General features: G+C 35.4%; 2 protein-coding genes across 3 annotated transcripts; both read right to left on the bottom strand.

Moving 5' to 3' along the window:
• Window positions 1–456: 456 nt before the first annotated feature.
• LOC108989838 (dnaJ homolog subfamily B member 1-like) lies at window positions 457–3,864 on the bottom strand. The gene is made up of 2 exons (XM_018963600.1): window positions 3,071–3,864; window positions 457–1,264 (listed from the first exon to the last, which is right to left on the bottom strand). Exons 1-2 carry the CDS (start codon window positions 3,595–3,597, stop codon window positions 829–831), a joined length of 963 nt encoding a protein of 320 aa, XP_018819145.1. The 5' UTR covers window positions 3,598–3,864; the 3' UTR covers window positions 457–828.
• A 3,501-nt stretch (window positions 3,865–7,365) lies between these two features.
• LOC108989817 lies at window positions 7,366–15,457 on the bottom strand. 2 transcript variants are annotated; one of them, XR_004798551.1, is made up of 5 exons: window positions 14,471–15,457; window positions 9,169–9,771; window positions 8,786–9,077; window positions 8,098–8,466; window positions 7,366–7,774 (listed from the first exon to the last, which is right to left on the bottom strand). XR_004798551.1 is itself a non-coding variant. In XM_018963571.2 (4 exons), exons 1-4 carry the CDS (start codon window positions 15,092–15,094, stop codon window positions 7,743–7,745), a joined length of 1,551 nt encoding a protein of 516 aa, XP_018819116.1. In that variant the 5' UTR covers window positions 15,095–15,457; the 3' UTR covers window positions 7,366–7,742. The 2 variants fall into 2 exon arrangements, 1 of the variants encoding a protein (XP_018819116.1); XM_018963571.2 differs by lacking the exon at window positions 8,098–8,466.
• Window positions 15,458–24,161: the final 8,704 nt, after the last annotated feature.

Raw genomic sequence — 24,161 nt, 5'->3', positions numbered from 1 at the left:
TTATTTGTAAGCACATAAACAACCCAGTAGTTCAGAGAGTCGGAAAGGCTCTTTGAGATTCAGAGAGCCCGCAAATGGGTGGAACCGCTCAGGATGGTTCAGATTGGTCGAGAGAGCCATTCCAAGTAGTATAAATCAATTTCATAACTTTGCCACTTTACACTCAATTGGATTTCTATTAACCAAACGCAAAGTAATGTGACATGCTCCGATTTACTCGGGGATGGGATTTACATTCCATAAGCTCATGGAAGTATCATGGGAAACCTGCGAGTCAACCTCCTTACTTTGCCAATTTTCCCTCAATTAGTTTTTTACGAAGCAAGGGTAAACTGCAACGTGCTCCGATTAGCCCAGTGATGCGCTATTATGTTTTTGCACACGTCTTCTCTCGAAAATGCTACAAATACCAAATTTAGATTGAGATGTATCTATTAAAAACTGACAAACAAAATCGATTATGGTGAAAAAACCACTTAAACCATTTTTCACTGACTGATTTTACAAAGAAAAAATAAAACACGAGTGGGCACTGGAAGACCATGACCCCCTATAGAATTTACATTCATCTCATGCTAATTTTAATAGAGTAAACCAAAAACATCTAGTGACAGCCAAGGCAGTAGCTGAGGGTGCTAGTTTTTCCTATACTACCAACAGAACTATCAACAATCAACTGACATCCGTTCAAACCTCCTTCCTACTATGCACAATCTTCCTTTATTATTAGTGAACCACATATATTTACATTTAACTGACCGTACCATACAATGTTAATTCAGAGTTCCTTGAGATTGCAAGATTCTCAAGTCAGAACCAGTTCTCAGCTCAACCCAGAGCCCTTCTCAAGTCAGATTTCTGTTCTGCTGTGAGCCTCGAAGGGAACACGATGTCAAACTTAATTACGAGGTTTCCTTTCTTGCTGGGTTCCTTTGAGATGGGCATTCCTTCATTTGGCATCACTATCTCATGGCCAGGTTTTACAATATCAGTTATCATGATTGCAAGATTCCTTTGATCCAAGGTTGTCAAATTAAGAGTTACCCCACCCAGTGCCTCCAATAGTGATATTTCCTGATTAACAACCAGATCGTTTCCATCTCTCAGGAAAATAGCATGAGGTTTCTCATCCACCACAAAGATTAGATCAGCCGGGGTAACACCGGGTTCTTGATTGCCTTTCTCTGGAAAAGTAATTTTCGTACCCTTCTTCCAACCAGGCTTGATATCTATTTTTAAAATTTCTTCTACGGTCTTTGGCCTACTGCAAAAAGATTGCTTGTATGTGAAGCAGTGAAGAAAAGAAAAAAAAAAATCATACTAAATATATGCAGAGGCATTTAAGGAAAAAAAAGAAAAGAAAAAGGGAGCCAATAAGGACATCACAAAGTTCCAGCAGTTACTTAGTCCCTTAATTCTTTGCATAGCTAAGGTATTCTGGAAAGAAACCGACAATGTCAATTACAGTCTAGTAATCCAACCACACAAGAATTTAGGGAAGCAGTTCCGACAATGCCACAACCAATGAACCTGACCAACACAAGCTTGCTTTGTAAATTCAACCAGTAAACAACAAAACCCTGAAAGACCAGAGATTTTATTGACATACATTGAAGATTAGAGTAGAATAGACATCCCCTGAGATTTCTATATACCCTTTATGACCTTTGGAGCCTATAGATATATATATATATATATATATATAGTTACATCCTCTCTCTAAAAAAATTGAGGTTGAAACAGCAGATATCTCTTACACAGGATGCAAGTCCTATTTATCGATATAAAGATCTTATTCCAATACCAGACATTGCCTTTTTTTTCGAGAAATTCCTTGTATGCAAGGCAGCTTACCACGGGAGTGGGGGATTTTGCAACTGGGGGCTGCTCACCTTTTAAATAGCCGAGTAGCAGGTGTTTTCACTTTGAGGAAACCAAAGAACCAACTTTTAGTCAATATACTCCTACTCCCTCTTCACAAATACCATGGTATCATTTCTACAAAATACGCTTGCTTTTCACTCTCGAGCCAATGGTCACTCTTCTATAAAGCAAAGCAAAGTGCATGGCACGAAAGTGAAGAAAGCTCAGTAATACACAAACACAATCCAGGGAAAGCATAATATATATGCTTGAACTTTCATTGAAGAAAGCTCAACAAGCACTCAAACACAATGCATGAGCCATGACATAGCATAAATTATATATGCTCACTGTCTATAGGTTGACTGGAATCAGAAAACAGACAGAACTAAAATATTTGCACGCTTTGGCTTGTGTGTCTGAAGTGACATCGAAGTGTGAAATAGAGCATAGGCAGCCAAAGTTTGGTGGGTAAGTGAAGATTTCATCAGGAAAAAACCCCAAGTACAATATCATGGGGGCAGCCCAAGAATGCTCACCAAGGAATCTTCATCTTTTATATACAAGGTGAATAACCAAAAGGTAGGACAGAACGAGGGGAATAGTGAGTAATTTTCCTCATGAACTCATACAAACTTTATATACTGAGTCAAATAATGAAGATGGTGAGACTTCACGCCAAAGATATTCCACCAAATGTGGTAATTTATCCCCGAAATATTTCATGCTGCTGCTACCTAGAAAATCACATAATCTAGAAACCTGAACCGTGGCACTCAAAATGAAAAAAATTGTGTTTACTAAAGACAAACATTTTTAATTACTTTTAAGTCCAAAGTATTCTGCTTTCTTCATCCCTACAAATTATATAAACCAACTACGACAAGAGAAGCTCAATTCACCCCAATCACCAACATATTTTCAGACTATTTCATTACTATTCACAAACTATTCTCACTGCTTTCGCAGATCATATACTCTTGGAGTTAATTTGACAAAGGAAAACCCAAGCTGGCCTATCAATTTGACATCTCCATATCCACCAATTATTTAGAGTCAGCAAAATTAGATCTTGCCATTTCAAACACTACGGAGAATTTGTAATCTCTCTTATGCAGTTATATGTAGACAGTGGAATCCGAATGGAAGACCATTTTATTACTAGATTTCGAAAAATATAAATAGAATAAAATAAAAAGCAACGTACCCAAACTCATCGGGAACAGAGCGCGAGATCCTCATCTTCCTACGACAACCCTTGTAAAGCTCCTCCAAGCTACACAACAATTTGCTCTCGACAGCCGCCGCCTTCGGATTCGCCTTCTTCTTCACCTGGTTCCTCCCGACTTCCTGGACATTACTGAACCTACTCCCGCCGTTACCGCCGACAACAGATCCGCCGAAAAACTCTGCGAAAATGTCCCCAGCATCTCGGGGGTTGTACTGGAACCCAGGGTTACCTGCGGCGAATGGCCCGCCAGCGGAATTAAGCCCAGAAAATTCGGCCGCTTGGAGGCCTTCCTCGCCGTAGAGGTCGTAGATCTGTCGCTTCTGAGGTTCGCTGAGGACGTCGTAGGCCTCGGATATCTGCTTAAACTTGGCCTCGGACTCCTTCTTGTTGGCCGGGTTCTTATCCGGGTGCCACTTCATCGCCAACCTCTTGTACGCCTTCTTCAGGTCCTCCTCGCTCGCATTCCGGCTCACCTTCAGTATATTGTAGTAGTCCACCCCCATTCCGCTGTCTCTCTCACTGAAACTGCTCGTCCTTTCGAATTTGAAGCGGTATGCGAAACGGTTTTCCAACTTTTTATTGAATTACCGTCGAAGTTGAAGATTTACGAAGCTTCTTCGTTGTGGAAACTTTACTCAAAATTCGAACTTTCAATGTAAGTCGGACATAGAAACCGGCGAGTCGGCCGCTGTCAACAACGCGCAAAGCAGCAGTGGTCACGGTTTTGTCACGCCTCCGAGAGAGATATTTCTTTCAACTCTTGCTGTATAACTGTCATTATTCCAAATTTTATTAGGTAATGTTGAAGTTATCATAAAATCTTTTTTGGATTTTTTTAAATTTTGTAAAAGTGATGACATATTTACAAGTAAAAATTCTAATCACTATATTATCATCTTTTTAGGACATATATTTCATTAAAATTTAAAATCAGATTTTTTTTTTTTTGCATTTTTTTAAGACTTATATATATTTTTTCAAAAAAATTATACTTTTGATTTAAAAGATATTTGAACTGAAAATGAAAATATTTTGAAAGCATTGTTAAAATATTTCATGGCTATTTCTTTTTAATGCTTCATGAAGATAAAAATATATTTTCAAAAATATTTGGTTGATATGATTATATATATATATATAAATATTTTATATAGTTATGGTAAAGATGGAGTTCTAAGAATCTGATTAATGCAACCATCTATCTTAGGCCTTAATATAGATGATAGCAAATAAAACAGAATGTAACACATCATGCATCCACATTATAAGAAAGTTGACAGTCAATATCTTAGATTGCAAAAAACAGAATTAATAATTTAGCATTGAGTATATTAAACTCTCATTAAATGGATAAACATCCAATATTCAATAAATTATATTTTTATATTTAATAGTAAAAACATATTAAATTTTGAATAAAGTCTTTGCTAAGATTATTATTATTATTATTTTTTATTACAAGCTACAAAATTCTTCTTGATGAAATGATTATGACTTCGATTGGTTGTAAAAAATTTATATGAATATTGTATTAAATTAGGGTCTGAATTCTTAAGAAAAAGAAAGTGAGCATATTAACTAATTAAATACAATTTTAGAGTATGTAAATCATGTGCTCTCATTTTGAAAAAAAAAAATAGGATCTATTATTAAAAAAATAAATTTTTTATATAAATCTTATATTTATTTTTTTATTTATTTTTTTTAAGGAAGTATGCCAGATTTGTATATACTAAAATTAGAAATACCATTTCTAATTAACTAATATTAGAATATCATACAAAAATCACAGAAGAAAATAATAATGGAACCGAAAACTTAACATCTATAGGTACAAATATAAAAAAAAGTCTCACACTTTATATATTATTTAAAAATATATAATTTTATTTTTTATTCTCATATTTTATATTAAATTAAAATATGAAATAAAAGGAAACATCGTTTAGAAAATAATTTAAAATGGAGAACGTGCAGTCAAGTACGTACGTGTATATTAGATAGTAGCTGGAGCCTGCGGGACTGGGGAAAAAAAATAGCAAGAGCCTCAATGTTATCCAATGTTAGCACGACACGTCACCATTTATTATTATTATTATTAGTGATAAATCCGCCGCCGTTTACCTGGTTTTCCTCAGTTTTAAGAACCAAAAAACGACAGCGAGTGTGCGTGTGGATGGACGCATTGATTATTAATATTTGGAGCAATCGACTTTGGAAGAAGATATTGATGACACAAATTAGTTTTTTATGGGTATGAGAAGTATCCATTTATTTTATTCATTACTAATTGCAATTAATAATGTATTCAACTCGACAATAAATAAATAAAAAATACACGAACGCTACTGAAAAGTATTTGAGATTATTTATAAATAGTAATAAAAATAAAAATATTAAAATATTAAAATATTAAATAAAAAAATAGATAAAAAATAAAAAATAATAATAAAAAATAAGTAAAATATAATAATAAAGTAAAAAATAATAATAAGAGTATTTGAGAGTACTCTCGTTAGCCAAATGCCTGATTTTTTGTTTGCCGACAAAAGTTATCTCATGTAATGTTGTAATCAGCACAAATTCATTGTATCATTGCGTTGTTCCTTTCTAAACAAATCGTCTACCAAAATTATATATATATATATGTTAATTCGTGTAAAATAATAAGCTTGAATTTGAGAACTTGGTGGCTGAAATACACTATCGGTCAAATGAGCGGGCTATTCTGAATGACAGAGTAGCTCGACTCATTTGAAATATGAAAGTATTAAAAATTGTTTGTGAATAATAGTAAAAAAGTAATAATAAAATATTGAATAATAGTAAAAAATATGTAAAAAATAATAAATAATAGTAAAAAATAAATAAAAAGTAATAAGAAAAATTCTATTTGCAAACCTCAAATCATGTGTAAACCCTTTATTAAATAGAAAAAATTACTATTTTGATAAAGATATTATTATAATTTTAAAAAAATTTAAGATAAAATTAACTAAGCTTACAATACAATCTTCATTTAAAAACTGTATGCAGCATTGCTCAACACCTATTTTTTGTTTGCCGACAAAAGTTCCTTTGTATGTAAGGTTGTAATCAGCACAAATTCATTGTATCATTGAGTTGTTCCTTTCTAAGCAAATCGTCTACCAAAATTATATATATATATATATATATATATAAATATATATATATATATATATATTAATTCGTTATTATGGTCTTTAATTCGTGTAAAATAATAAGCTTGAATTTGAGAAATTGGTGGCTGAAATTATGCCTTGGATTGAGGCAATTTGAAATATGAAAGCGTGTTGAAATTTCAAATTCCCAGCACCTCACATTTGGGGATCTTAATTCATTTTGTCAAAGCTTCCAAGTGATTAAAATATTTCCAAGTTTGTCACACGTTAAGCTTAATTTCCAAGTTTGGGTGCACTTATCAAATGGAAAATGTTAATATGACTCTCAAATATATCGACTCATGTATTTTAAATTTTTTTTAGTAGTTACGAAAGTGACTAGCAGTGAATTTGTATTTTTTTTTCCTTAATAATTAAGAATGTTTAAAAAGGCTTAAAAGAAAAAGAAAAAAGAATTCATTTACACTAGGGTGCATATTTAGGATGCACATTTGGCGTGCATCCTAGCATTTTCCTTAAGAAATTAATGTAAAATCAACTAATTTGATTCTTCAAATTTATTTTAGATTCAAATTTTAAATATCAATAAGGATTATGGAGGAACTCTTTCTATCCAACCATTAAAAATTACAAAATGTTTGGCAACGAGGAAACTATTGGATTTGGTTGGAAAGTTTTAAATTTCGGGTTTCCCTGTTTGCAAATAAGGCTCCGTTTGGATACAAAAACTATTTCATCTCATCATTACAACCTTTTCAAATTCTCATATAAAATATAATAAACAATTACACTTTTTTAAATCTAAAAACAATAATAATATTAAAAAATAACATCATAACAATATTTTAATCAACTTTTAACTCTCATATAAAATCATCTTATCACATCTCACTATACAAACAAGACCTTACATGGTAAGAAATCATAGTTGATGTTTAAATTCTGATTGAATTTGGAGAATGAAATTTGTTGATTATACACCTTGTTGAAGTCACATCCAAGAAGGGATTGATTTGCCTTGTTTTGGGAATGATTAGGTGCTTCCCAAATTTTGTAGGAAACATTAGGGAGAATATGATTTGTCAACTTCCACGTCAATAGTAAGTTTCCCTTACCAACAATGCAAGCTTGGAAATAAAAATTCTCCAACTCATATATCTTCTATTTAGAACTTCTATCACGACGACATAATTGAAAACAAAATGGAAACAGAATACAAAACGCAGAAAGTGTGCAGAAGTTCTACATATAAGACAAGTATCATCAGCATTGCTTCCAAGAATAACCAAATTTGATGGAGAAGATATCAACATTTGCTTTTAGTTCTCTCCATTCGTTTGCATAGTAGATTCTGTATAAACACAACAGGTAAGATAGGCTACCTGATAGGATTCTTTTCGAGGTGGGCATTCGAACACGAACATATATGCCTCCCTTACAAAGTACACAACAGTTGTTTGTTGATATTTTTAGCAAAATTGTGATGTTCCACATGATCCTCCTTATTATATACCTTGTTTTGCAAAGTCCTCTGCCGCTGTTGCACCAAAAGTAGGAAAAAAAAGGCAAAAGATGAGGCAAGAACAAGAGAGTTGGCAACCTAGCTAACGGTGAAGATGAAAGAATATGATAATACAAGACAAGAACAGAGTTGTCTCAGTGATGTTCTAAGAAAGTTTCAAATTCCATGGTATAGCAGGGAAGAATAAATAATATGATGTGATAACACAAGTCCGGACAGAGTGATCTCATTGATCTTTGTAGAAAGTTTCAAATTATTTAAAGTGTAGCATTAGGCAATTAGCCATTTGACTTATATATAACACAATGGAAATGAGTGATTGGAAAAACTTCTGGTACCTATCACGGGATCAAGGTATGTCAATTCATCACATGGGCGACGACAGGTTCCACATGAAAGCCATCCCATGCACAGTGAAAAAAATACTCGAGCTAAGTAACTAACACCTGGTTACAACATCTTCACATGTTTCTTGTGCAACCAGCATCCCTAGTTTCCCAGCATCCTTCAAGAGTATTCAACACGCACTAAAACAATGTTGCCCAAACATGTCTTTAATTATGGCATCCAACTGTTTCAACTACTGAAATGGACGGCTCAAAAAGGGCTAACCAATGTTCCCTCAAAACGAATGTTTGTTTTTACTAAGGTTTATTCTACAATTAGGATTCTGACCACCCTAAAATTAGCTTCCCAAAGCACCGTTCCTGCAATTTTACCATTCCATTTTGTTGTCAATAAGATCCAAGGGAATCAGATAAGATCATTTGTAATCATACAACCAGCACCCTATCCCAATAACATTCCCAACCTTGAATCTGTAACTGTCTTCCCAGCAGCCAAACAAGGCACACAAATGCGTAATGTGATGCTAAACACGTATAGTAACCTAGTAATCGTTCTCCGTTTGGTATTTACTCAGCACAAAAGAAGACCATTTTACGAGATATGAAGACTTCAATAAAAAAATAAAAAAATTTGACTTTGAATTCAGAAAGCATCCAACCAAATCAAGGTAAAACTCACCTTTTGATGAAGACAGAACGACTATGACATTCATAGTCGTGTTGTTTGGAGGAAGCTGCAAGCGAAGAGGATAAAGTTTTCCATTCAAGGGATTGCGATGACACAGGATGATACCCTCTAATCCCGTCTCTTCCTCGAATTTATGAGTCAATTCATCAACGCCATTCCCCTTAAAAGTAAAAGAATATCCTTCCACTGTTTCGTCGTCCACATCACCATTCTCATCAGCCACTTGGTAATATATAGTCCTCCCTTCCGACTTGGGTGGCGAACTCACATTAGAATCTGTAGACTGCAAAATCATATAAAAAAGAATATAAAAAACGAATGGAAAAATTAACCCAAAAAGAAAAGTTTCAAGCTTTATTGCGAAAATCTTAAACCTCTTGTCTCGAAAATTTCCCGGATTTGATGGAACCCGAAGACGGTGAGCTCGGATCGAAATACAGAGAGTCGGAATGTGGAAGTGGCAGCGGAGGCTGAGATTTAAAAGACGGAGACTGAACCTGAATCTCGACGATATCAACATCCCAAAGTATCCAATCTTGGGTGGACGTCCTGTGAGGAATATCATGGGTCACGGAGTTCCGCCAAGGTGGCACGCCCCCATTGGCCCTCAAGAAGTTTCCGTACCGGGTCTTGAGCCTGACCTGGTTCCCTTCTCTGATGGGCTCCCACTCGACGGAGGAGTCGGGCCTCCGGGGCAGAGACTGGACCACCTTGCGACCAGTCATTCCAAGCAAGAAGGGCTGGTTGGAGGCGGTGAGGTACCTGTTGTAGCAGCTCTTAAGGCGGATGATGTGCTGTGAATCCGGCACGAACTCGACAGTCCAGCGGGCGGCCTTGGACGCTCCATATCGATCTTGGATCACGGAGTCCTCGTCCTCCTCGGCCAGGAGGTACTTGTCGTGGTGGCTACGAAGGCGCACCGCCTGGGCGTTGTGGAAGAGCTCCATTCCAGACCGGAATATGTTGGAATACTCACTCTGCGCCCAATGAAATTAATCAACAAAGAGCCTAGAAGTGTGAAACTATAGATTTGGATAAAACCTCGTCAAGAACTAGAAGTTCTGGGCTTCTTAGCCGTTTATGCCAGAGAGAGAGAGAGAGAGAGAGAATGGGTTGAGAGGAGTCTCCATCGACAAGAGACCCGTATTTATGTAATGTAAAAAGAGTGATAACAGCTTTTGTTTGGTTTGACGTTTGTGGTTTAGTTTCCAAGTTATATTGTTTACGGTGAAGGATGGACACCGGCGCTAGGATATTTCAAACAGACATGGCGTGTGTAGTTCCTACTTCCTTTTCTTCGCCAGCCAGTCGGGGCGACACGGGTAGATATGTCGTGGCAAAACCTTTTTTTAATAAATTCCGTGTCCGCGTGAAGAACTATTGGCTCGAGTACATGGGATCTGAGACATCTGACAGATCACCACGTGCGTGGCAATTCAGGATTTATTGGGCAGTTGTATTGGATTGACCATATGATTATGATCTAGCGTGTTACAATAGCTAACTTACTAAACAATCATTGATATAGGAATGAGATATGAACAACTTTTAATACAAGAGAAATATAATAGTCATAAAAAATTTTATAAAAATAAATTAAAAAATAACATAATTTAATATAAAATATTAAATTTATTTTACAATAAAATTAATTTTATATGATATAAAAAATATTATAAATAAAAAAAGATTTCATAAAAATAAACTCGTAAACTGACATGATTTCATATAAAACGTTAAATCTACTTTACATAATAAAGAAGTACTATAACTATAAAAAAATTACGTAAAAATAATTCTATAAATTGACGTAATTTTATGTGATCTGTCAAATCTATTTTATAATAAAAAATAAATAATTTTATAATCTGACAAACCACATCAATTTATGATATTACTTTTGTATAATTATTTTGTGACTATAATATTTCTACACGTAATATAACTGTTGCAATTATTTTTTTAATATTATTTCTCTCATCCCAAAATTTTCTTCTTTCTATTTGATCAAATCTATTCCATATTTTTGTTGTTACCTAATACAAAAAATCTACTCAACCTCTTACTATTCATACAACCTCCACACTCTACATTATTTTTAATTTTTATTATTTTTTTCTTTTATTAAATATTTATTATATAAATAATGAATAAATAATTTAAAATAATTTAAAAAGAATAAACTTAAAAAAAATTTAAAAAAAATATTAAAAATTTAAAAAATTTAAAAAAATGTGAAGTGTAGAATATGGTGGAGGTTATATAACAAAGCTCTACTTAATATATAGCCCATTTCCTCCCCCCCTCTCTCTCTCTCTCTCCTCCCTCCTTTTTCCTTCCTTCCCCCATTTCCCTTCCCACCCACACGAAGAACAGTTCTCCGTCACTCATAACCTGTCACCAACCGCCCAGAACTGTCAGAGGTACACTCCCCAGGCTTGCTAGGATAGGACCATTAAGAAAATTGTGCGACAGATCGAGTGTTCCTTCTAAGCTTGACAAATTGCCCATGGTGCTAGGAATGGGTCCTCTGAGTTTGTTGAAGGAAAGACTGACTCTCTGAAGAGTTATCAAACTATTTCCAAATTCATCTAGAACAGAGCCAGTTAAACTGTTTTGACACAGGACACGCATCTTTAATCTCCTGCACTGACCTATATTTCTAGTCATTTTGGAAAAAAGAAGAGCTTCCGTCCGTGTCCCATAAAACATCCTTAATCTCTTACACTGACCTATATTTCTAGTCATTTAAGGAGAATAAGCGCATGTCGGAAGCGAGTTGAAGAGCTCTGTGACACTAGAGCTTCATATATACTGGAGCTTAAAAAAGCATAGAAGACTACATATAAATTCTTGGTATGGAAGTCGAAGACAATTTAATTAGAAAGAGAGCAAGAACATTTTTATGCATCTCCGATCTCAATCGACGCTATGTCAACGGTAACATTATTCTTTTTAAAGAACTTTGACCCTACTTTTATTTCAATCCACTTTTTTAAATGCATACCGATAAACATAATCTTTTATTGTCTATGTAATAACATTATGGTCGGTGTCGAATATATAAATACGAAAAATTATATACATAAGTCTCACATTTTTGCATACCACTTTAAAGTATGTGAATTTATTCTTTTACCTTCATATTAAATATGATGATAAAATAATAAAATCACATATTTTTTAAGTGATGTGCAGAGTGTGAAACTTATGTGTAACATAACTCTATAAATACCATATGCAAAAATTGTATGACTCTAAGAAATGAGAGAGTTTTTCATTGACAAAATAAGGTAACAAAAAAACAAAAAATCAAAATATGACTATTGAAGACTTTAGTAAAATAAATACAATTAGATAGAATGATATAAATATATATATATATATATACATATAACTGATAAGTTCCAAACTGAAAATGAAAACTTTGAAAAAACATAATAATTAAATAAAAAAATAGGATCGTTAAATATAAGAACAAAATATCTAGATATGAAAAATATAAATATTGAAAAAATAATAAAAATAATATTTTCTCATAATGATTCGATAGCTAGATAGTCAAAATGCAAAAAAGTTGCACATTAGCTAAAAATTACATAGAATTTTGCCGACACCAATGTGAGCGCTCTTAGAGCAACGAGAAATCAGCTAGGGTGTGTAAATATTGAAAAGTTAATTTTTTTTGTGTATTCTAAACATGTTTTATGTTTTTAAAAAGAAGTTCGTGAAGTTTACACATTTTTAAATTGTTTAAATTATTTACACGTGATGTAATTAATACTTATATAAATATCGATTTTAGTTAAATGACATCTTATAATAGAATGAGAATACCACATATCCATATTTTTAGAATGCCTAATAATTAGGTCTCAAGATTTATGTATCAAGTTCGCGTCTAATGATTTATAGATACTATAGAATATTCATATCTGTTTAATTTCTTATAATCACTTGATCTCACCTTAAGAAAATTAGGGAAAGTCATTTTAAAAAGAAAAATAGGAAAATATGATCAAAACGGCATTAATCTGTTTGTAAAATATAGCACAACTCTATATAATGCATAGAGAGAGGGAGGGAACACGCATTGGTGGCGCATGATATATAAAATGGCAAAGAGGCAGATCTAGTGAAGGGTTGACCGAGAGAGTGTCACTGTGTGATCAGCGTGCTCATTATCTCTTCTTTTTTAATATTGTTGTTGGAAGTGGTGCGTGCAGCGTGGCCGTGGAAGTGCTGCGTGCAGCGTGCCACGGCCACCTCTCAACTTAGTGCGCAACGGTACTTGGAGTTGGTGGACGACCTCAATGCATGTACGTGTGTGTCTGTGTGTGTGTGTGCGTGTGAATCTGTGAATGTGTCCGTCTATGTGTGTGAATCTGTGAATGTGCCTTTCAATTTCCACCTCACAAATGGACACTGCCTGCCTCCCATGCCACCATCCATCCATCCATCTAATGACAACCAATGCCATGACTATACAGTGCTTTGCCTAAATTCCATGCTTAAGTACGCCATTTTTTGCATCTTTCATTTTCTTTATTTCATCAAGTCATTTGACTACTAGCATGCCATACATACATGCATAACATGACAAACACTTTATATTTACGCGGATAATGTCATTGTCGATCCAAATTGCCGTATCAACAACGGCATCACAATTTGGGATCATTGCTTGGAAAATTGGTGTGAATCGGCTGCTCATTCTAATCACTTTTAGAATAAATTATTGTACTGATTTCGTTGTATTATTTGGCTTCATCAATACAGAGTTTAGTTCAATAAATAAATCTCTTTTAAACAATTCAATTCTAATATTAAGGTTGCGTTTGAATATTGAGCTGAGTTCATCTAAACTCAGTTCTTTATGAATAGTAATGAGTTAAGTAATAGATAAAGTTACGTGAAACCCATTTAAACCGAGTTTAAAGTGTGTTTGGATATTAAGATGAATTTAATACTTTTTATGAGAAATTAAAAAATGATGTGGGTCCCACGTATAAAAAGATTTAAATTGAGATGAATTTAATAATTTGAGAGTTAGATGTTTAGATATTAGATTCAGTTTAAAATTAAACTGAATTCAGTTGAGTTTTACAACCAAAAGTTGAGTTTTATATAAGTTTGAGTGAATGAGCAAAGTGCTATTGCTATTATATTTTATAGAAGAATGATATGCATCAATCACTGTTCACTCTTATATCTCACACTTATAATTTTTTTATAAGGTGTGTATATTTTTCATAGAGTGTGGACGTATTCTTCATAAGATATGAAGGTATTTTTCATAAAGTGTGGAGTGGTGAATAGTGACGGATGAAAAAAATTATTCTACTTTATAACTTAAAAAAATGTATTTGTTTTCTTTGTAAACGAGGGTATCTAAAGCTTGAAAAATTAGGTAATTTGATGTCACATATATTAATTTCAGTAATATCAAAGTTATTTGAATCCAAACTCTAGATTTTTTTATGTCTTCAAGCAAAATATATAGATCATTAATGCATACCAAAATATATATCCCTACAGCATCAAAAGTGGTCTTAATTTATAGTTGAAGATAATAAATTATTTGATTATGATTAATAATCATCCCTTCATCTAATTGTTTGTTTAATTAAGGAACTATTAAGGATTAATGAAAATTATGGAAAAAAACGTACTAACCTGTTTTGAATAAAACGGCGTTAATGGGGAGGTAGACATGGGGGACTCCGGTTCCGAGCCCAAAACTGAGGTAGTGGAGATAACCGACATGGGGGACTCCGATTTCGACTCCAAAACTTCATCAGTCAGAGAAGATGAGCTCGACAGATACGACATGAACTCCATAATCGAGTCTACCTCCACCGCCTGCACATCCCAGAGGGTCCAGTTCTGCGTGGACGTGGTGTGCGGGTCGTCGTGCGTGACTGAGTTCCTCCACGGCGGAGTCCCTCCGTTGGCGCGAAGGTATTTGCCGGACCAGCTCCTCAGCTTCACCTGGAACCCGTCCCTTATCGGCACCCACTCGCACTTCCAGTAGTGGCCTTTTGCCGGCACGGTCTGAATCACCCTCTGCCCGGTCATGCCCAGAAGAAATCCCCCGTCCGCGGCGGTGAGGTACTTTCCGTGGCAGCTCCTCAAGCGTATCGCGTGGCTTTTCCCTTCAACGAACTCGACGAACCATGCGGCTCTGCGCGACGAGCCGTTGCGCCTCTGGCGTACCGTCTTTTGGTCATCGTCGGCGCACAAGTACTTGTCTAGGTGGCTTCGGAGCTTCACGGCCTTGGATTTGTTGAAAACCTCCATGACTGGAATTCTAAAGACCAGTAACGACTCTGCTAGTACCTGTGCTGCAAAAACTTATTATATAATAGTTTAGTTTTATTTCTTATTTTTATTTATTTACATAGTTTTAATTAAGGGAAAGCTTAATTGTGTAGTATTTAGTTTGTTTCTTATTGTGGAAGATTACGAAACGTCCGTTCCTGGGAGATGGTTTGAAGAAGCATATCCAGATCACGGATTTATGTTATTGCCCATATAACATGGCTCACAGAAAATCTAATTTTCTGTTAGATATTTGTGTAAAAATTAAGAAAATGTCTATTTTCAAACTGGTGTTCAAAGCATATTTAATAAATTGATTATATGATATAATTTGATTTGATTGATAAATTTTCTTTTCTTGATTTTTTCGATCAGTCTCGATTTTAAATTTTCTTTTATCAAACATTAGTTAAATATAAGCAATTTTAAATTTTAAATCTTTAAATTTTTTATCTAATTATTACTTAATCATTATAACTTTTACAAACTTTTAAATAAAATATAAAAAATTATTCAACATTTTTAAATAAAAATAATATTATAATAATATTTAATTTTATAATATTTTTATTAAATTTTTTCTCTATAATTTTCTAAAATTTAATAAAATATCTTAACTCAAACTATTTGATTACTATTCATAAATTATTTCATTACTATTAACAGATTTCTTATCTTATCTCATTCTCTAAATGTGGTCCAAGTGTGTTTTAGCCACCTTCAATAAACTATAATTAAGTAATTTATAGTTTATCTTAAATTTTACCATTTATTATTACATCACACATTTCAACTAGTTATTAATTAATAATCCGATTGAAGATAAAATTAAAAGAAAGTAGCATTATTCATTATAATTTATGTTTCATATCCGAGATTATAAGTGAATTTTAACAATATATTAATCTTGAAAAGGAGATAACTTGAAGATAAAAACTTGAATTTTTTTTTTTAAAGAGAAATGATTTGTACAAATCTTAAATAAATAAATTTTATGTAAATTTTTGTAAAAAAATAGATTTTATCTTAAAAAAGTGTAAAAGAAATAATTTTTGTAAAATAATATAATAAAGAGGAATAGTTTTATCGTTGATAGTGGATGGAAAATGAAGAGGTCGTTTACTGTATAACGGGGAGTGATGTCCACGTCGACGGAGCATCGGGTTTTTCTTATTGATATAATATATTTCAAATCATATTATATATTTATTATTTTAATGAATAGTTTATTATATTGATAAATATAATTAAATAAAATAAAATAAAAATAATTATTGACAAGTTATTGTTTATTTTGTATAAAGATATTTCCTTCTTTTTTTTTTTTTTGCTCTCTCTCTCGTTGTAGTTATCATTAGCATGGAGTCAGTTCCATATCAACCGCAGAATATGGAGCTTTCTTTTGACTAGACGATGAAAATGATTTAAACCCACTTGATTGCAAACAGTCCAGAGTTCTTTACGCACTCCACAAACTTTTCCTAAAGGAAATTCATTTATTCGTTTAATTTTAGTCCTTTTAGAGTTTTTCAAAATTATCAGTGACCTTTAATTACCTAGAAATTAATATGAATCTAAAATAAATAAATAAATAAATCATTCATAAGTGACCCTGCTGTCTATTTTCTTTCCCTGCCCCGGGGAAGAGAAAGGAGAGTAGAGAGAGTAACGGGTAACCAATGAAATAATGGGTCTTATCCCTTCTAAAGCAATCGAGAAGTGGAGGGATCGAGATAATGAAGGCTTTGTGGTCATAACTTTTATCTTCATAGAAAAAATAACTTGGTCCAAGAAACACCATTCTTGGTACATGGTTAATGTGTGAATAGTCTCCATACTTAATGCAGTCGATGGCTCTTGTTAATGCAAGAATTTGCACAACAGATCGAAAGAGAGGAAAAAATGATCCCCAGCCCACGATGGTGATTCAAGAGTCGATAAGGCACACTTCACGTTCATCCATAAAATAAATAGTAAATAAACAAATAAAAATAAATAAAAAAAGACATAAAGATTTACGTGGTTTAACATAATGCCTACGTCCACAGATTATTTGAACTCGTCTTTGGTGTTTGGGGGGTCGCGGGATCTTTTGACCTACGCGCCCATTTTGTCATTGCTAGTTTTTGAACTTGACTTTAGTAGTATAAAGGGGATTATGGGGTCTTTTGACCTCAATGCTCATTTCACCTTGAGTCTTTGGACTCGATTTTGGTGGTTTAAGGGGGCTCGTGTGGTATTTTGACCTCTATGCCCATCCCACCGAGAGTCTTTGGACTGGACTGTGGTGGTTTAAGGGGGAATTGTGAGGTCTTTTGACTTTCACACCCATTCTACTGCGAGTCTTTGGACTCGAATTTAATGGTTTAAAGGGGGTTGTGGGGGTATTTTAACCTCCATGTCCATCCCACTATGAGTCTTTAGACTTAACTTTGGTGGTTTAAGGGGGGTCGTGGGGGTGTTTTGACCTCCACGCCCATCCCACCGCGACTCTTTAGACTCGATTTCGGTGGTTTAAGGGGATCGTGGGGTCTTTTAACCGCCACGTTCATTCTATCGTAAGTCTTTAGACTCAACTTTGATAGTTTAAGGGGGTCATGGGGTCTTTTGACCTCCAATCTTATTCCACCGTGAGTCTCTGGACTCGAATTTGGTTGTAGGGGTCATGGGGGTGTTTTGACCTCCATGCCCATTCCATCATGAGTTTTTGGACTCGACTTTGGTGGTTTAAGAGGGGTCGTGAGGTCTTTTGACCTCCACTTCCAATCCACTTTGAGTCTTTGGGGTAGCCTTGGTGTTTGAGGGATGCTCGCCCACACTGTTGTGGCGGTAGGTTGAGTTCGACAATCCTGAACTAAATAGGTTAGTGTAATACAAATTACAAGTTTGAATTTTGTGAACCTGAGCCATTTCGCTAAAGCGTGATGAAGGTTTGGGGGTGCCCACAATCTTGAGCAATCTATTATAATGAAGAAAGATTAAGATGCCCAAGAGGGGTTCGTATGCACTATTCCTTTTTGTGCGAGTGCTTTCCTGCGAAGTATATTCTTGAGTCGTGTAGCCACCAAGATTCTCGTAGAATGCTGGGGAGTTTTACGGTGAACCTAAAAAAATCAATTTGTCAGTAGAAAAATGAACTTCAAACAATAAGTTTGTGAAAGAAAAACCATATTGATTTTTGCCCCTGCTTTCCCTGTGCAGATTTCGACTGCCTGTGTCCATGGTGAGATATGGAGCTCGCCACTATAGTGGGAATTCGTGGCCAAGGGACATCTCGCTGGCGACATACATTGCAGGGGATCCCAAGGTCCACTGCTGGTGGGCTCGCCAGCCCATGATGAGTGGGCGAGGTGGTGTTATGAACTTGAGGTGAAAAGTTGCCGTCTAAAGTTACTGCTTAAAGAAACGACATTGGTTTGAAGAGACACATGGTTGTCGGAGGCTTGGGAGAATAAAACAGCTAAATGGGTTCCTTAAGTCTAAGTTGGGTGTTTAATTGAAGTGTGTGTTTTGGGTCCTTTAGTCTGTCATTTGGTACTGTTGTTTTAGTTGTCATTTTACCATTATTTCCTTTTCTGTTGTGACATATGCTATCACTATTGTATGGGTATAAGGGATAATGGAGAGAATGGGATGGGAATCCGAAGAATATTTTATGAAGTCTGATTTTATGGAAGTTTAGGGATTTCCTCGAAGAACCCTATTATCAATGCAAGCTTATGACTCTTAGAGTCCTTTTCACAAACATCTTTCGAGCGTCTATCTCTTTCGTCACAACAATCTCATTCCATCTTCAATTCATTTCCTTGTTACACTACAACAATTCTCAACAGGTTCCTAACAATTGGTATCTAGAGCCACCGATTCTTCATGGACGGGGTAAGATTCAACAAATAACAAACAAATTTGCTGGAAAAGATTTTGCACAAGTTGCTTGAGATGAAAGAAATACTCGACGGAATGCAGGTAAATTGTAAGAGAATGCAGCAAAATCACAAGGGGATGCAACAAGCTCTTGTGGAGTGGGAAGACAAAGATGATTCTGTAGATAGGGAAGAAAAAGAGGAAACAAACGACTCTACTCCCCCAGTTGCTGTTTGTGCAATTGCACAGGACTTCAATGAGATCCCCAACGAAAATGAAGTGGAGGTGGAAAAGAAGATAGGGGCTACAAATGCAACTGAGGGAAAAGAAAAATCTGTGGTTGTAGAAGAAATCCCCACTTTTTATATTGAAAAAAAAAATTAAAGGAAGAGAAGGAAGCAGCTACGGATGAGTGTGAGAAATTTTGACCCGAGTATGGCTCTAACTACTTGAAGGGATTTTTTCATCAAAAGTGAAGGGAAGAAATGGCGCCTAAGCAGTTTGATAAAATTGCACTTAAGTGTATTTTGGAGCCCTTTGATAGAGGAAAAATAAGCTTTACCACAGATTCTTCTAGGGTTGTGGAAGATACCATTCTGGATGGAACTTAGGGCTATAGTGGTGGCAGTGGATTTTCTAGTGTTGTCGCGCTGTCTTCCTACGAAGAAGAGGTCGTTGATGTCCCCAGTGGAGTTAGTGGAACTGACTGAATGGTTGATTTGGTTACTAAAGATTTGGGAAAAAGGAAGGTTTACGAAGAAGGCGTTAAAGATGATGCGAGTGTTGGTGTCAAGGACTAAGGGGGTTGTGGGAGTTGCTGGGCATTCTCCACAATCACTGCTGTGGAAGGTATGATCGGGGCTTGTGTGAAACAGAAGCTTGTTTATGTGCTAAATAAGGATAAAGCAATGAGGCTGACCATTTCGTCACCACTAGAGGTGCATGAATCGCATACGATTGTGTGCTCCATTTGCGGGGTTGACTGCGGTTTCGATAACCCAATATTCGCCTCCATAGGGTCGGATTACTCTAAGGCAGACAAAGATTTTACTGGGCAAGCATCAAGTGAGGCCCATAAGCATTTGACTTTTTATGAGCTTGACTTAGGGCTTCACCATGTGTCTAGGAAGTGGTCGGAGCTAGTTGATAATGGTGCAAAATAGCTTGTTACTATTCTCAGAGTAGGTGATGATGTTGATGTGGAGCCTTCGTTAGCTACATTGATGGAAATTGAAGATGGTTTCCAGCTTGTGTTTTCTCAACCTAGGTGAGTTAAGGACCATTTTAGGATTAGCCAAGGTGAGAGCCTGATGCCAATAATGGACCATGGAGTTACTGCTATGGGGTGTGCTCGTGTGGCCTGGAAGTTGTTTGATGAAATGTCTGAAGAGACTTTTGCTAATTACTTCAGCAGATGTTATGGATTGCTTGGATTAAATGGGTGTGGGAAATCTACACTTCTCATTGCAATAGGGTGCCAAGAGCTTGCAATACCTGACCACATGAACATTTTTCATCTCACGAGGGAGATTGAAGCTTCTGATATGTCAGCACTAGTGGCTGTCATAAGCAGTGATGAGAAGAGGTTGAGATTAGAGAAAGAAGCCAAAGTTTAGCTACACAAGATGATGGAGATAATCTTGAAATAGTTATTACACATACAGAACCCAAGGTTGTTATGGCCTTGCTTCAATACATCTACAAAGATACTCTTGTAGAAGATGATGATTTCTTGGCATTGACATTAGCTTGCATGCTATCTTCATATGTTACATTTGCTGATATCTACCTTTGCAACAGTCTAGCAACAGAGCTATGTTGCAAAAATGCCTTCAAGGAGCTACTTGTAAAAAAAGTGAGGTTCTTGTTTACTGCTGCATCTACCAATTTTCTATACTCAACATTGTTTCCACCATTTCTCCAAATGATACTATTGGGTTTTTTTAGGAATGTATGGACCTTGTTACTAGTTGTAGCCGTATATCTGACAATTTGGAAAGGCCAGCTAAAAAAATTGTCCATCATTGCCATATAAAAATTGGAACTGAAGCACCAAAGAACTATGTTTCCTCAACAAAAAGGAAGAAATCTAAGTGCTTTGGAAAAATTTCAGATAAATGGAAAAATGACAATGGACAACAATAGTTGCATTTTAAGGAGGCTTATTCCATTGCCATAGGAATAGCTAGGCAAATCAGGAACTTGTTTACATCTGAGGACTCTTGTAAGGCTATATTGGGGGTTCAAATGCTTGAAACGTAATTTTTTGCTTTAAAAATCATCTTGAAAGTTAGCATTGTGCAGTGTATGCTTTGTGACTACATGGATGAGGCAATTACAGTGAAGATGCTTACTGCGATTCTGAAGTTCATGGTTGACATCACTTCAATGGGTTTTCTTTCTCACTATTATGTACAGTTCTTAAAATTCACATCAAGGTATGTACACTGCATCATATATACTTTAAGGCGAAAATCTCATAGTGTAGTGGGTCGCTTGATAACTCAGTGTGCTTGGCAGCCAAAACTTGCACACATATGGGAATAACTTGTCATTTTTTTAATATGAGTAACTGGGAAGCAGTAAAACAAGAAAGGGATGCCCAAGTCCCATATCAAGATTCTTACAAAATTAGTGGGGCTATTAGTCTACTTAAGATGGGAAAAAATCATTTGATAGAGGAACAACTCTTGTTGCCCTTTGATATGGGAAAATGAAAAGAAATGGTGGAAAGCTTCACATGCCATCTTATTCATAAAACTATCAATGCTCCAAACCTTGAGGACAATGTTCTTTAAGGGGAGAGAATTGTTTTGAACTTGAGGTGAAACGTTGCCATCTAAAGTTGCTGCTTAAAGATATGACATTGTGGAGCTTGAAGAGAAACGTGGTCATCTAAGACTCGGGAGAATAAAATAGCTAAGTGGGTTCCTTAAGTCTAAGCTGTGCATTTAGTTGAAGTGTGCGTTTTGGGTCCTTTAATTTATCATTTAGTACTATTGTTTTAGTTTTCATTTTACCATTATTTCCTTTTCTGTTATGGCATATGTTGTCACTATTGTATTGGTGTAAGGGATAGTGGAGAGAATGGGATGGGGATCTGAAGAATATTGTATGAAGTCTGATTTTATGAAGGTTTAGGGATTCCCTTGAAGAACCCTATTATCAATGCAAACTTATGACTTGTAGAGTCCTTTTCACAAACATCTTCTTGGCGTCTATCTCTTTCATCATAGCAATCTCATTCCATCTTCAATTTGTTTCCTTGTTACATTACAACAATTCTCAACAGGTTCCTAACAGGTGGGACTCAACAGTGTGCACGCCTCATGCACACGGGTCATGCTGCGAACATCGCCTTTGTGGTCAGGGACCACTTCGGCGGTGACCTAGGCTGCCATAGGTCTAGGTGGTGACCATCGAGACAATTAGCTCACGGCTGGTCGCCATGAGCCTTACAGATGCACGTTTTATGCATGGCCTCCTCGGCTGGGACACTGCCCAACACGATTGTGGCAGAGATAGAAGGCTGCGACAGTCCACTTACTGGCTGCCGAACCTTTGTTGGTCCCATGGTAAGTGGCGAGGAAGCCCCGATCGTGTGCATGTTACATGCATGTGGTCATTACGATGGGCGCCACCTCTATGTCGGGCCAGGGGGTGGTCGGGGACCACCATGATAGATGCAGAGGTCTCTGGCGGCCTGCGTGGTGGCCATTGACGCCTTTATCAGGCCCACGGTGGGCTGGGCAGAGTTTCCCTCCTGGGTGCACGCTGCACAGTGCATACCTAGGGTTTTGGTCCTTCCATACATATATGTGTGTTTATATACACACACACACACACACATATATATATATATATATATATTATATGATTTGCGCTAACAAAATTGACGAAATACAAGAATATGTGAAAGGTCGAGGAACTTACCTGATGTTTGCTGCAGAAGATCTCGTGAGTTGAAAAGTCATCATCTTACTGTTATGGGAAATATTGAAAAGTCGTATCCCATAAACGGCGCCAACTATTAATGCGATAATTTGCACAATAGTTCAGAATGGAGGAAATAATGATCCTGGCTCACGATGGTGATTCGAGCATTGATAAAGTACTATTCGCGTTCATCTATAAAGTAAGGGTTAATTATACTTTACCCACTCGAACTTTCACTCAATTCACAATGTGTCTCTGAAACTAATAATTGCATCAAAGTGGACCCTTGAACTTTTAAAACCTCCTAATCCTCCCCTTCCCTCTACCAGCAGCGTTAAATCTAACGGAAATTCATTGCACGTGTTGCTCATGTGCATAAAATGCACTACAAAGATGTAATTTTCATCTAATTTATTATCATTGACCATATAAAATATAAAATAATATATGCTATTAATTAATAATAAATCATAAATCATTAAATAATTTTTACATAGTTAATGAATATCAAATAATTCCATTGTGTATATAGATTATTCATACTTGCTTGCAACTTAGGTATAAAATAATTTTATATATGGTTAATGATTAATGATTTATTATTAATTGATAACATATATTATTTTATATTTTAGATGTTCAATGATAATAAATTAGATGAAAATTACATCTTGATAGTGAATTTCCGTTAGATTTGATGCTGCTGGTAGACGGAATGGAGGATTGAGAAGTTTTGAAAGTTCGAGGATCCACTGTGATGCAATTATTAGTTTTAGAAGCACATTGTAAATTGAGTGAAAGTTTGATGAGGCAAAGTATAATTAATCTATAAAATAAATAGAAAATTAGCAAATAAAAATAGACACAGAAGTTTACGTGGTTTGGCATAATACTTACGTCCACATGTTATTTGGGAGCGAAATCCACTATGATAAGTGATTTTACAATCTCTCTTGGCCTCACATATCTCATAATACAATGGAGGAATTTAGTCTAAGCGTAAAGAAGTTGTAGTAAGTCTGGGCGTAGGTTGCTTCTATGGAGAGCCTCTAAGATTTTTGGGGATTTCCTCCTTATATAAAGGTTTATTTACTTGGAGTGATTGAGTTCAACTAGCCTTGTGAAGCGTTTTCTTCTTAGAAGTCCGAGTCTTTTTCCTTTTAAGAGTGTGAATCTTTTTTCTTTTTATAGTCTGAGTTAACTTGTCTTATCTCTTTTAAATTTATTTTAAGACTAACTTAAAGGA

Source organism: Juglans regia, chromosome 16, assembly GCF_001411555.2.
Source record: "Juglans regia cultivar Chandler chromosome 16, Walnut 2.0, whole genome shotgun sequence".
Lineage (NCBI taxonomy): Eukaryota > Viridiplantae > Streptophyta > Magnoliopsida > Fagales > Juglandaceae > Juglans > Juglans regia.
The sequence above is the reverse complement of the archived record's forward strand: the minus strand, read 5'-3'. Positions and strand labels throughout refer to the sequence as shown.

What these genes read in the sequence shown, in the direction of transcription:
- LOC108989838 (XM_018963600.1), bottom strand. Translation starts at nt 3,597, where the DNA reads ATGGGGGTGGACTACTACAATATACTGAAGGTGAGCCGGAATGCGAGC. An exon ending in TCTGTTCCCGATGAGTTTGG is followed by an intron (nt 1,265 to 3,070) that starts GTACGTTGCTTT and finishes ATCTTTTTGCAG; the next exon opens with TAGGCCAAAGACCGTAGAAG.
- LOC108989817 (XM_018963571.2), bottom strand. Translation starts at nt 15,094, where the DNA reads ATGGAGGTTTTCAACAAATCCAAGGCCGTGAAGCTCCGAAGCCACCTA. An exon ending in GGAAATTTTCGAGACAAGAG is followed by an intron (nt 9,078 to 9,168) that starts GTTTAAGATTTT and finishes ATGATTTTGCAG; the next exon opens with TCTACAGATTCTAATGTGAG. An exon ending in CGTTCTGTCTTCATCAAAAG is followed by an intron (nt 7,775 to 8,785) that starts GTGAGTTTTACC and finishes TTGGTGCAACAG; the next exon opens with CGGCAGAGGACTTTGCAAAA.